We start from the raw sequence: 13183 nt of genomic DNA, 5'->3' as shown, positions 1-13183 counted from the left end.
GTTTCAGAATAGACTAGTTTAACTACCTTCTGTCTTTAGCTTGTAGTTATTCTTTCCTACAATTTTATGTTTTAGTACAGACAAATAATTTAATAAATCATTCTTGAAGTGTTCTAAAATTAATGTTGTGACCATTGATTAGACTGCTGTACAAAAATACAGATACAGTACTTTTAAAACACAATTACTGCTTTACCAAAGTGAACCAAACTTTAGCAATAAACATCAGTATCATACAACTTCCAATAAAGCTGCAATGAATGCCATCTCCAGTGTACACAACTAGATTTATTTTGATTTGTTAACTGAGACACAACTCACGATCTGCACAAACCAACAATGGTGGAAGAAGTATTCAGATCCTTAAAACTTAAGAAAAAGTACTAATATCACATTTCATTCAAAACGTTAAGTAAATGTAAATATTATAAGCAAAATGTACGTAATGTATCAAAGGTAAAAGTACTCATTCTGAAGAAAATGGTTATGGTAATTGTTAGTTACTGCTGCTGCTGCTACTACTACTGCTGCTCAGAAAAACGCTTTATCCTCCAGTTTATCAGAAAAATTCATTCAAAATCAACACATAACAAATTGTAATCTGCACAGTAGCTAAAGCTGTCAGGCAAATATTGTACTTTTTACTTCACTAGATTTGTCTATGGTGTCGAAGTATAAATTTGCATAAAATACCTTGAAAAGTACCTTGAATTTAAACTATATCAGCAAGTACAGTACTAGAGCATATGTGCTTAGTTACATTCCACAACCAAACAGCATTAGAAAACTAACAACGTTCAAACATGCCAACAACTGGCTCAACCAGACATTAAAAATAGAACATTGAATTATAATGCAAAATGACGTCTTCAGAACTGAAGTTTCCGTGACAGCGATCTTCGATTAAGAGTCACAATTTTGTTATATGAAAAGTTTTTAACATCCTTCCAGGATCTTTGATCCAAGTGTTTCTCTTGTGTTATGCATTTGATGCAGTTCTCTTTACCTGGAACCCGCCGTAATGCCATAAACTTTCCCAACTGTTTGCTGACAGCAGTCCTCTCTGCTTCACTCCATGGCCTCTACAGATGACAGAAAAATGTAGATTCTTTAACATTCAGTACTTAGACCACAATGTAGATTTCTTGACTCAGCTCATGCATAGCTGGCACACAGTCACAGAAAGCACCTAACTTTAGCTTTGAAGTCTATGCATTTTTCGCCCAATTTTAAAGAACTTACCTCTGTCTTTCACCGCTTGCCTTCTTTTTGCCTCTTTTCTTCTGTGGAAGCCTTTTGGCCAGGGTTGGTCCTGCGCTCTGATCTACAACAGTAACAGACAAATATTAATTCCTGTTAGTCAGTGTAACCTCAAACCTATGTGTCTTTTATATAATGGAAGTAGGAAAAACAACTAGTAGGATCTTTTAGCAAAAGGCAGGGGTTGTGTACAGCTTGACTTTGCACTGTACAATAAACTGTCCTCATGAAAGCCATTTAACTCACCATCCATATCTGAAGTCCCATCCCCAGCTGCAGGATGTAGGTAGAAAGTGAGTTTATTTTTTAAACAGGCTGCGTTTAGTCTGAACGTGTTTAACAGTATTTCACTGACTGTTTAAATTCACTACATTTGTTGAAGTAGCTGAAATAAAGCTGAATGCTGTTGATCCAAGAAGATTTCAAAAATTGTAAATCTACTGTATATTAACATCAATGCCTTTTCAAGAGCCACCAAACCCTTTTTTACTGGATCAGATGGTGAGCTGACAGTCTTGTCTCTCTGTCTTTGAGCAATATATTATTTAAATCCTCAACTCTATTTTTCAGCTGCTGGCCCCTGTACTCTGTCCCCATCAGATTAAAGCTGAACTAATATATTTAAAATGTAAAGTAGACTACAGCACAACGCACAGTCAGATTCCACCACTTCATCACCATTAAGGAAACCTAAGTCTGGTAAACGATGAATTAATGGACAACACTGAATAAAACTTTATTGTGTTAACTTACTGACACTTTTCCCGCTCTGACTCAGGATGACTTTTTTTAAAGCTAAACGTGCACAGTCTGCATATACATGCATTAATATCTCTACGTCCACTGGATTAAAATGGAGACTCTGCCTTTTTATACCTGTTGCCATGGTGAAACATAAACTATAGGCCAACGCCACACGTGAAGATTATAAGATAGCAGTGTTATTTTGACCGGCTGTCAGAGTTTCAGCAGTTTGATTGAATTTTGCGTCTTCTTGCCCTGCTTTTAGTTAGTAGTTGGCTTTTCTTTTTTTCTTTTTTTTTTTTTAATCACTGATAAATGGAAATAGAGATTGTATGGACCCAGTAGTAGACCGACTTGGCATTACTGGTATGAGATGAGGCAAGACTGGAAGTTTGGAAAGTTCACTACACATTTTTGAGGACATTGCTAGGTTTATCATAGCCATTTAAAAATGGCTTTTGTGCGCCCAGGTCATAAAGGAGCATTTGGCCATATGCAGAGGACAGCAAACCTCTCTTCATCGTGTAATTTTCCTCGTTGGTATGACTAATATGTCAGTTTCTAGAAACCGATTAGACACGGTTCTCTATAGGTATTGGTGACGGCATCTCTCCAGTGCGAGCAACACTTTTCACTTGCCTGTAGCAGCACTCTGGACTGTATTTACATCATAAGATAACTGAAACCAAACTGACTGTGCACAAAACTATCATCTACATCTATCAGCTGCCACAAAGCCACCTGTGCTTAGTGCACTCATTCAGACGCTGTAATAACTATTTATTTAGTCTGGACGTTAGTTTAGTTTTGGATGGAATATTCAGCATTTTGATAAGTTTGGCATTAAATGAGCCTATTATTTTGAGATACTAGGGAAAGGTATTGATTCTTTTTTTAAGACAAAAGGTTCCCAGGACAACCTTTTTAATACAATTAAATATCCTTCCTAACCCAATAATTTTCGTACAGTCCCTAACTTACCCTCCATATCTGAGTCCCCATCCTCACTGCCCTGGTCATATCTGTTTTTCGGGGAGAAGAGGTCAGAACCTCCATCTGAAAAACAATAGCAAACAAAAAGTGACACCTCATACTATGCAGTGCAGGAGTGTAGACTAGGGCTGTAAATAACGATCATTTTCATTATTGATTCACCTGTGCATTATTGTCTCAATTAACTGCTTTATCTATAAAACAGTGAAAAATTATAACTCAAAGATATTCAGTTTACAACTGCATAAAAAAGAGCACCCAATCATCACATTTAAGTAGCTGGAATCAGCAAATGTGTAAAGCATTTTTGCTTTAAGAATCACTAAAAGATTAAATTATATCAAAATGGCTGCAGATTAAATGTTGAATCGACTAATAATTGCAGCTATAATATTGACAGGTTTAACACAGACAGCATCCTAATTCTTAAATACGCACCTTCAACAACCTCTCTGCCGCGTTTCCTTTCCTCTGTGGGACAGTCACAGAAGTCCACGTGTGACTTTCAGCTGTAAAGATAACAATGATCAAATATTAGTACTCAGTGGTCAAAATATCCTCAAGTACAAAGACTACTGCTGATTAAAAGAGCTCCATAAAAAGATTGTACAAATCCTCTCTTGATCTGTTCATGTCACTGGACAGTATGGATCAGTTGTTAACCTAACACTATTTTCACCATACTATGCATAAATTACACTGCCAAGCCCTTCTTTGCTCATGCAAGCATTTACTTTCCTTTAAATTTCTTTATTTTCTTTTTGTTGTTTAGCATATTTCACCTCATTTACTAGAGTCAGAAACATTTTCTAAAAATATCCTACTTCAGTTAGCAGTATGAGGTGTAACAGTAACACTAACGCTAATTTTGTAAAAAGGTGTGACTGTACGTCTCTATGGTTTGCCTGAAAGCGAATTTCTATTAAATGAGATTGATATTGTCCAGCTATAATAGATTGTACAGATAAAAAAGTAAATGGCTTTCTCCATGGAAATGCTTGGATGTTTGACTACACTTAGGAGAATACTGTTTATGCACCGACAATGAAACAGAACAGGACAAAACAAGGTCAGTTACAGTGCGTACATACCACAGACAGAAAGATCAATTGTGTTGAGGTTGAGGCCTCGCTCCATTGCAAACAGAAGTTTACTTATCTTGGCAATTTGAAAGGTTTTGTAAGTCTGTCGGTAAAAGTCAAGGTGAACTCTGATGTCATGTCCCATGAACCTTGTAACTTGTTCCAGCTCTTGTTCGCTGAGATCCAGGAGTTGGCAGCATGTGGCAACCTGTTTTCTTAATTTGGTTGATCTCAGGAGTTCAGGGTTTTCTGCTTTGCTTTCCTCTGCATATTTCCGCAGACAATCACATCCCCGTAACTTTGTCATCGCACCAGGTCTTGCAAAGAGATAAGGATTTTCAGCAGGTATTCCAGCTTCCTCTCTCCTTTCAATCAACAAATTGATTGATTCCTTCATTCTCTCAGTCAAGAAAACAGCTACCTTCCCACCTCTTTTTCTCCAGACCTCTATGCGGGTTAGTAGCTTGCTCAGCTCTCTCTCTAATGGTGACAGGGTTTCATAAATGTCCTCATTTACATGATTTGTGCTTGCTTTCTCAGACGTCTCAAGAGTCAAGCGTGATGCTTGCCTTTCATGCCGCTTGTTAAAGACAATGACCTGCACCAGAACTGTCTCGTTTAACTCCCTGTATGCTGTTAAAATCTGTTGTGTCAGTTCCCCCTTTGCTTTATCTTCCACCATCCTGAGATGGTTCCACAGAGCCATCACATTTTTGGTAATGACATCCTGACGTCCACTGGCGTTAGATGCTATTGGAAGCACGCGTGCAGCAAGACTTTGTACTCTTTTTCTTGTCTTTTTGTCTTCTGTTACACATGTTTTACTTCTGCATGTGCAATGATGTTTTCTCAAAACCTTTTTAGCAAACATTCCATAGCAATATTGGCAAGGCAAATAATCCTTAACAGAAACTTCATCAGAGGGCTGCCTCCATGTCACTATTTGTCCTCTGCCTTTTTCCAGGACTTTGGTATTGTGCTTGAAATCTCCTTTATTTCGCAGTTGTTCCAAAAGAACTTTTCTGTCTTTTGATCCTGAAGGAAAGCTAAAGGCATATGCTACATCCTGGATCTCCATATGATTTCTCTGCAAATGTCTCGCCATCTTTAAGTCTGACTGGCCACAGTAGAGACAATAATGTCTTTTGTCGCGTGCTCGTTTGCCATCTTCCCTTTTTGTACAAGTTTTTATGGTCACAGTTGATTTTGTTTTGTTCGTCTTTTGTTTTTTTTGTCTTTTCACATAAGTTCTGAGGTTCTTGTGTTTGTCTCGGCTTTTCAAATCTTCCTCATCACTGGATGATGATGCAGTGCGAGTTGGCTTGTACTCTAGGTCCGATCCTGTATGGCTATATAATTCGGATCCAAAGGAATCCCACTCTGGCTCCTCATGGATATAGTCCAACTGTAAGCAAAAGCATAATCATCATTAGAAAAATCGTGTGAAAGTAAAATAGCATGAGCGCTTTCAGGCAATTTCCAGTCATCACATCAACAATCACGTACAACTTTAAAGAGTCACTTTACCATCATTATCTTATAGATGGACTACACTATTGTAAAAGTGTATTATAATAAAACAGTGTGATACTTTTTGATTTCCATACTTTTACTTTATGTAAGACTACATTCATAATTTCCATTTGACTTAATACGTGAAATACACAAACTGACACTGACAAAGCATGGCATGTTTACTTCTAAAATTCAATAAGACAAATTAGTCTTTTGTTCTGATAATATGTTTGTTTATAATATATACAGTACTGATGCAGAGTGGATTATCCTGGTAAAGAGTTTAATTGAATCTTGACTTAACGGGGCACAAAATTAGCACCAGCCAAATGCTGATAAAACATGCAAATGGCTGGTAGATTTGCTTCCCTTACCAGCCAAAAAACAATGGTAATCTATTGAGTGACTGGCAAAATTTTAACATTCCTTAGCCATTTGGCCAGTGGACAAAAAAAGGTAAATTTGCACCCTCTAGACTAATAAATCGGTGCAGCTGACATCTTTGAACAGAATCCACTTATTTTCACACCTTAAATGCCTCTGAGAGACGAAGTAATGCATCATCTCTACATGTATGCAATTAGACAAGACCCAGCAACAGACTGGCTACAGTCCCGCTGACACCTTGGCCTCGGCACAGTCAAAAAAGTTGCAGATACTGCTCGGGACTCTACTTTAATATGAATTTGATTTAATCAGCTACTCTCTGTGAGTACACAACGAGCAGACACTGATAAGAAACTCATGCAAAAGTTTCATGCTCAGTATAACAACAACATCCACTGTAGATTACATAACTGTAGCTGACCTGACATGATATCAGTCTATTTAACTAGCAGCCTGAACTTCAGAAAACAACATAAATCAGATTAAGTAAGACGGTGTAGTCCCTCATTCGTCCAGGAGTGTTCTATCGTAGAAAAGGTTTCAGTCGTAGTCATCTGGACACTGTTTTCAGAATCAAGATTCATTTCTAGTTCCCGTCCCATTTTTTCACAATTGAGAATGACTTCCGGATGGGAGCCGAAACGTCTTGATTCTGAAAACAGTGTCCAGATGACTACGACTGAAACCTTTTCTACGATCAGATTAAGTACTTTCTACAGAGAGTCACATTTCTAAAGAGAATCATGATGGATAAGAATTGATTCTTTTTGTCATCTCTAAACTTCTAAAGGACTCAAGATGTAGAACCTTGTGTGTATTATATGTCCTCAGTTTACGTTATTAGTTTTATATTAGAATTCCTCCTTTAACATTGAATTACAACTACTGCCAACTATTCCAGGAAAGTGAAAAGTCTGTATCAGGATAGAGGAAAGATTCTGTAACATACCTGTGTTGGCATCACAGCCATCGCCTTCTGGACCTAACATGAAAGAGAAGATGGAAGATTATTTCCTGTTATTGTCTGAAACAGTTTCAACAAAAAAATTCCAGTCAAGTACAGCTGGACAGTGATGCTTTAGTGCTGCTTTCATTTCATTTCAAGTGATAAGACATTTCATATATTACTTATATAGTACATTTAAAAGGGCATTCATATATCTAATGTATAAAAGACAATGTTAAAAACTGAATTGGGCACCCTGTCATAAGTATATGAAGTTACAGTCCACACACTGGAGTCTGTATATTTGCATTTAGTGAGTTTGGTCTGTATTAATAACATGCATTCCCAGACATCTCAAGTCTCCCACCAGGCAATGTGCTATTTGTGCTTTGTTTCCAGATACTGATATATACACTCAGCAGCCACTGTATTACACCTGTGCAGTCTAATGTAGTTTAGCACAACCATGCCATAAACTCTACCTTTACAAAGCTCATGTTAAGTTGTTCTTGTCATAGTCTGTCAATTCAATTCTTGTTTATCACTGAAATCATAGTTAAAAGGTGATGTTGTATTGGACTGCATTATATTGAGAAGTGTTTGTTTTGTCCTCCCTACTACAAAGGGGTAAGAATATTAAAACCAGAAACATGTCCAGTACAACACCATCACTAACTATGCTCAGTGCTACAACATATAATTTAGTTAACACATTTTTGACAGTGTTAAAAAGAAACATATTTATACAGAAGCGACTTTATGGCAGCACAGTTGTATTGTATTATGTGTACCCAAAAAGTGTTCAAGTGTTTTTTTTTTTTTTTTTAAATGGTGGCAACTGTTGGTCATCTCTGTGCCAGGATGCCAGTTTCCCTTTAAAATATCCTGTCAACTGTGTTAACTGGGTGGACAGTCACAGAGGTGGGAGTGAGAGAAGCAACAGGAATGGTAAAAAAAAAAAAATCTATTTAACAGTAGCTGATAAATTATGAATTATTCACGCAGCAAGCCATGAGAGCAGAGCTGTTTTGGGATCAAATTAAAAAAAGTACTGTTACTAGTTACTTAGTAATAGATTACATCTATTTCAGTGACTTTTCTCAGGCTGATGGCATCTTTAAACTGCATTTCAACTTAAGTGTTTAGTTCACAGTTGAAGCTAAACTTTACTGCCACAATCGTTGCATTCTAACTCTTTTTCCACAGTTATCAATACACAGTGAAATGTCCCAAAATTTCACACACATTATTAAAAGGGATACTTAAGGAAACAACATGAAAACACCACAAAAACACAGGCATTTAAAGTTATTTCCACAAACTGAGAAAAATGGTTACAGTCTACGTTTAAAAATGCTTAAAATGGTTATCTTTAAATGAAGGTTATAACTTACATTTGGCCACCTGCTATATTTTCAGAGAAGCTGGTGGAATCTTAATGCGTCTATCATTAGTGGCGCACGAGTTAATTCGCTTGTTAGGAACTCCTACGGTCAGAATTAAGTTCACATATACAAAAATACACAATTTCTACCTAAAATATACTATAACTTGGCTTTATTTGACAATTACTGTAGTGTAATAAGTTTCATCCTGGCAAAATAATATTGTACAGTTAGCTGACATGTGGAAGCAAAACTCAAGAGCAAGACATCATAAAATCTTACCTGCACTGAAGCTGTCTGGAAAAGCCTCCTTTCGCATCTGCTATGGTGAAGTTTGAGTCTCTCAATTCTTCTTCTAAATCTCTCCAGGGTCCTGCCGCGTTTGTCCAAAACTCCAGACTGCAGGTCGCTCTGAATTGAAAGGTGGGGGAAGGGCACGTAACACGCTCTGTAGGCAGCAGAGCAAGTGCAGGTGAGGGGGGGAGAGCCCCTCCCCTTGATGGGCCATCAATTAAGCCTGAGCTGAAGGCTGCCAGTGCACCACAATATTCTCCACTTCTCAACTCACACACAGGCCTGTATTACAGGCTAGAATGTTGAAAATAAAGCAATTACCACATTTATCAGTACAAGTACTACTACAGTACTACTACAGTGCTTAAAATCAAAAGTTTTTACTTAAGTAAAAATACAAGTATCAGAATTTATTTAAAGTACCAAAAGTAAAAGTACACCTTAAAAATAAAAGGAGTAAAATGGCCCATTTCAGAATAATCTATATTAAATTATTGGATTGTAATTATGCATTAATGTGTTCATCACTTTAATGTTGCTGGTAAAGGTGGAGCTCTTTTAGATTACATTATTTGCTGCCCTGAAGGATCAATAAAGACTTATATTAACCTGTAATAATGCATCATAATTTATTTGGTGATTATATTTGGTATCATTAATCTGAATTTGCAAAGTAACAGGGTTATCAAAGAAAATTTAGTGGAGTAAAAACAATATTCCCTCTGAAATGTAATGTAGTACATTAAAGTACAAATTGAAATACTCAATTAAAGTACCTCAAAATTGTACCTAGGTACAGTATTTGATTAAATGTAACTAGTTATTTGCCACCACAGATGTATATCAAACATGAGGGACCAAACATTAACACCCTTCAGTGTATGCAGTCCAGTTCACTGCGACAGCTTCAAAAAATTACAGTTAAAATGAAATAATAATAATAATAATAATAATAAAAGGTGAGTAAAAATGGATGACTAACTTTGATGCTTTATATTCGAATGAATACTTAATTAAAGTGTTATGATTCTCTGTTCACTAGCCTTTTTTCTAAATCTTCCACAGTATTCTTAATCACATGCTGACCCTCAGTTCTACAGATTTGAGTTTACTTACTCATTTAACATTGCTGTTGACAATAAGGATGAAGTGATAACACAAAACACATGATATTCATTTTTCTTGTGTTCTTTGTTTGCTAATGCAGCTTTGAAGTGTTTAGAAATTAGTAGTAAGGATCCTATTACATGAGCTCACTGAGTTAGCTAAATAGCAAAGTGATATGAATTTAATTTTACTTTGGTGACTGTGTAGGCATCCCAAGACCAGTTTCAGGTACCATTGAGGAACTAGGAGGTGGAAGGTGGCCCAGAGCCTCTACACTACCTTCAGTTAACACTTAACCAGGGAGTGGCTCTTCCTCAAAGTGTCTAACATCCATATGGCAGACAGAAAGTTGCCATGTTCATGTGACGAAGCTATCCAGCCACATGATATAGCTGTGGAGGGGGCTCAGTGGCTGCCACAGTTTGTCAGAGTCTGAGGCCTGCTAGCTAGCCCCATTCAGTAGCCTAGCCAGGAACACCAGACAGGACAGTGAGGCACCCTGGAGGCAAGGTCTGTGACTGGCTGTCCAAAGTGATGCCACAACTGTCCAACTACAGGTTGAGTTTCCACTCACTCCAGCGGCCTCCTGAACATCAGACCCATCAAACATTGTTCTGTATCTGTAGATACAGAACAATGTAACTATACTGTAGCTACTGTGAGAAGTAAAGCTGCATGTGCTTTCATCATGCATTGTATGTGTGTTTTAATCAATAATAGGTTATCAGAAGATAGCAAAATTTATTTTTTAAACACAGCAACAATATCTGTGAAAGCACTATTCAAAAACATGGTAGGGAAAACAAAGCAGACATGAGAATGTGCGGCTGCCGTTGTAACAAAAGATTAAGAAAAGCCAAATGTGGGCAGCAAGTTTTTGCTCTGGGTTGTATCACTGTCATCTTGTGATTGTCACTGTCACATTCATATGTAAAACTTAATGTACTTAAGTTGTGCACAGGTTGAAGAACAATGTCATGAGAACAAAATTTTACAATGTAGTTTCAGTCATCATACTGCAGTTAATATAGTAAGGCCTTCCATTTTTATGTAACACATTTAGTATCAGATAACAAGATTAAGACTTAGGCTATGCTAACATCAGCATGCTATCATGTTCATAATGACAATGCTAACTTGCTGATGTTTAGCAAGTGTAATGTTTACCATGTTCAACATCTTAGTTTTCCATGTTAGTGTGCTAATTAGCATTTACATTTAGCATTAACATTTGCTAATTAGCCCTAAACACAAATTATTGTCATTTATTCAGTTATGACATTTATTATTATGGCATTATGGCACTAGATGAAAAGTCAGAGGATCATAATGTAATTACAATTCACCCTGAGGGAAACATGAAATGAACCACAATTCATCACAATCCATCCAATAGTTTTGAGATATTTCAGTCTGGACCAAAGTGGTCGACCCACTGACTGACACTGCCATCCCTAGAGCTACGCTGCTAGTGTAGCTAACAATAGCAGGCCTAAACTGAGGAGGAAAAGGCAGAAAGTCATTTTAGCTTGTGTGTGTGCAGCTAGCACTTAAGTTAACTTAGCTACCTTAGCTTCCTTTGTAATCTCTAAACCACCACCACATTAAGTGATGAAACTTCTGTGCACCAGGAAATAAGTAGTTTACCTACATAAATGTTGAAGTATTCAGCTGGAACTAAGTCTCTGTAATAATTCAATATATCATCAATTGGTTTTCTTCTGGAAATTTGCTTCCAGTGTTTGCATCATTTATGCTGTCAGTATGCATGTGTACATACACTCAAAAGTAAATAGTTTGGAGAGCTTTAGTTATCTTTATCTTAGCAGACAGATGCTTTGAATGTGTAAAATTTACTAACACTCTAATCTACTAACACCCAGTTTCATCTGACAAAATCAGTAGTTACTTGCTATTGGAATTTAAACCATCCAAATACTGTATGCAGAGTGTTAAAACTGTGGTCTGACAGGCCATTACACAACACAAATTACTCACAAGTAGCTAAACATGAAGAAAAAGTCAATTTGGAATTTAAAAACTTGAGCAGTTTACATTTAAATTAGTTTTCAGGTAGGGTCTAAGAACCCTTTCCACTGTAAATGTAATGTTATGAGTGATTAAAACAAATTATAACTTTGTTAAATATCTTAAAAGTATAACACAAAAGTAGATTAAATTAACCAGAATAAAATTTCATATACTGTATTTCATTTTAACTAATAAAACCTTGTGACTGCCTTTTTCTAGTCTTTCTGTAGTTTAAGTTGCTCCGGTGCAATAAATCAGCAATGTCAATAGGGGGCGATAGAGAGCAAAACGTGTGTGTATTCAGATTATGTACACACACGTGTAGATAGACATTTATTCTCAGTTTGGCACTTTTCTGAGGACCTCTCTGAAACTTTGAGAGAAACACATAAACAGCCTCTGGAGGCCATTACAGTGAAAATAAAGTGAGGACCGGCCTAAATGTCCTCACTTTGCAAAATGGTCCTCACTCCAAAGGTTAATAACTCTAGGTGGTCCTCACAAAGATAGCTGTACAAACACACACACACACACACACATAGCCTACTGTAAATACAGACTTGCTGAGTTGCAGGGATGGAGAAGGACAGAAAAAAACTTCCAAACAGAGGAGAGTAAACCCAAAACTCAGAGTGTAAACAAAAACCACACAAGCCAGAGATATTGGCTGCTGGAGGTCTTGACCTTATCAGTCGAGGAAAACCCAAAGGTGTAGGAAAAGTGGTGGTTTGCATTAGGTCCAGACAGGTGAAGCCCAGTAGAACTTGCTTCATAGAAAAAGCACCTGAAGGTTGAAGTGAGAAACAGAGGAGCTAGAGTAAAGTGTTTTCAGGTGACTGCTGTGTGTGTGTGTGTGTGTGTGTGTGTGTGTGTGTGTGTGTGTGTGTGTGTGTGTGGGGGTTCAGGGATCAAGGAGAGCAGAAGTAGGAAGAGATGGATATATACGCAGGGAAGAAGGTGAGAGGATAAGTCCCAGAGACAGCTGCCACAATGGGAGATGACTCTGGGGTCAGTAGTGGGTGTGATCAAATCACAGCATATAAAAGCTCCACAATGGTCTCTTCAGCAGGGATGAGAAGGTGTCTTGGAAAAAATACACCAAAAAATACAGCACACTTACCTGAAGTATTAACAGATGTTTGGTGATTTGTTTGTTCTGTGCTTTAGTTGTATCTGGAAGTAAAGCTTGGCAAAACTAGCCAGCAAAAATATTAATTGCATTCTTAAAAACACCATTCTGCAGTCCCTGATATGCACAACAAAAAGGCCATCTGCTATTTTGTTTTTGTCTTCAGCTTTAAGTCAGTAGTAAACTTCATTCTTAATAAGACCTGACAGCATGGAGCAGTGTGAGGCAACACTGTTTCAATTTTGTTGTATTATAAAGCAGAATTGACTTTTCTGCAAGGGTAAAAAGCATCAGTTCCCTCACACAGCTC

The 13183-nt window shown here is 37.2% G+C and overlaps 1 protein-coding gene across 1 annotated transcript; it reads right to left on the bottom strand.

Moving 5' to 3' along the window:
- Positions 1-485: 485 nt before the first annotated feature.
- On the bottom strand, positions 486-9321 carry LOC122870667. Its single transcript, XM_044185031.1, has 7 exons — positions 8595-9321; positions 6931-6963; positions 4089-5484; positions 3436-3506; positions 2986-3060; positions 1243-1324; positions 486-1082 (listed from the first exon to the last, which is right to left on the bottom strand). The coding sequence occupies exons 2-7, from the start codon at positions 6949-6951 to the stop codon at positions 1069-1071; spliced, it is 1659 nt and encodes a 552-aa protein (XP_044040966.1). The 5' UTR covers positions 6952-6963; positions 8595-9321; the 3' UTR covers positions 486-1068.
- Between the last annotated feature and the right edge of the window lie 3862 nt (positions 9322-13183).

Source organism: Siniperca chuatsi, linkage group LG22, assembly GCF_020085105.1.
Source record: "Siniperca chuatsi isolate FFG_IHB_CAS linkage group LG22, ASM2008510v1, whole genome shotgun sequence".
Lineage (NCBI taxonomy): Eukaryota > Metazoa > Chordata > Actinopteri > Centrarchiformes > Sinipercidae > Siniperca > Siniperca chuatsi.
The sequence above is the reverse complement of the archived record's forward strand: the minus strand, read 5'-3'. Positions and strand labels throughout refer to the sequence as shown.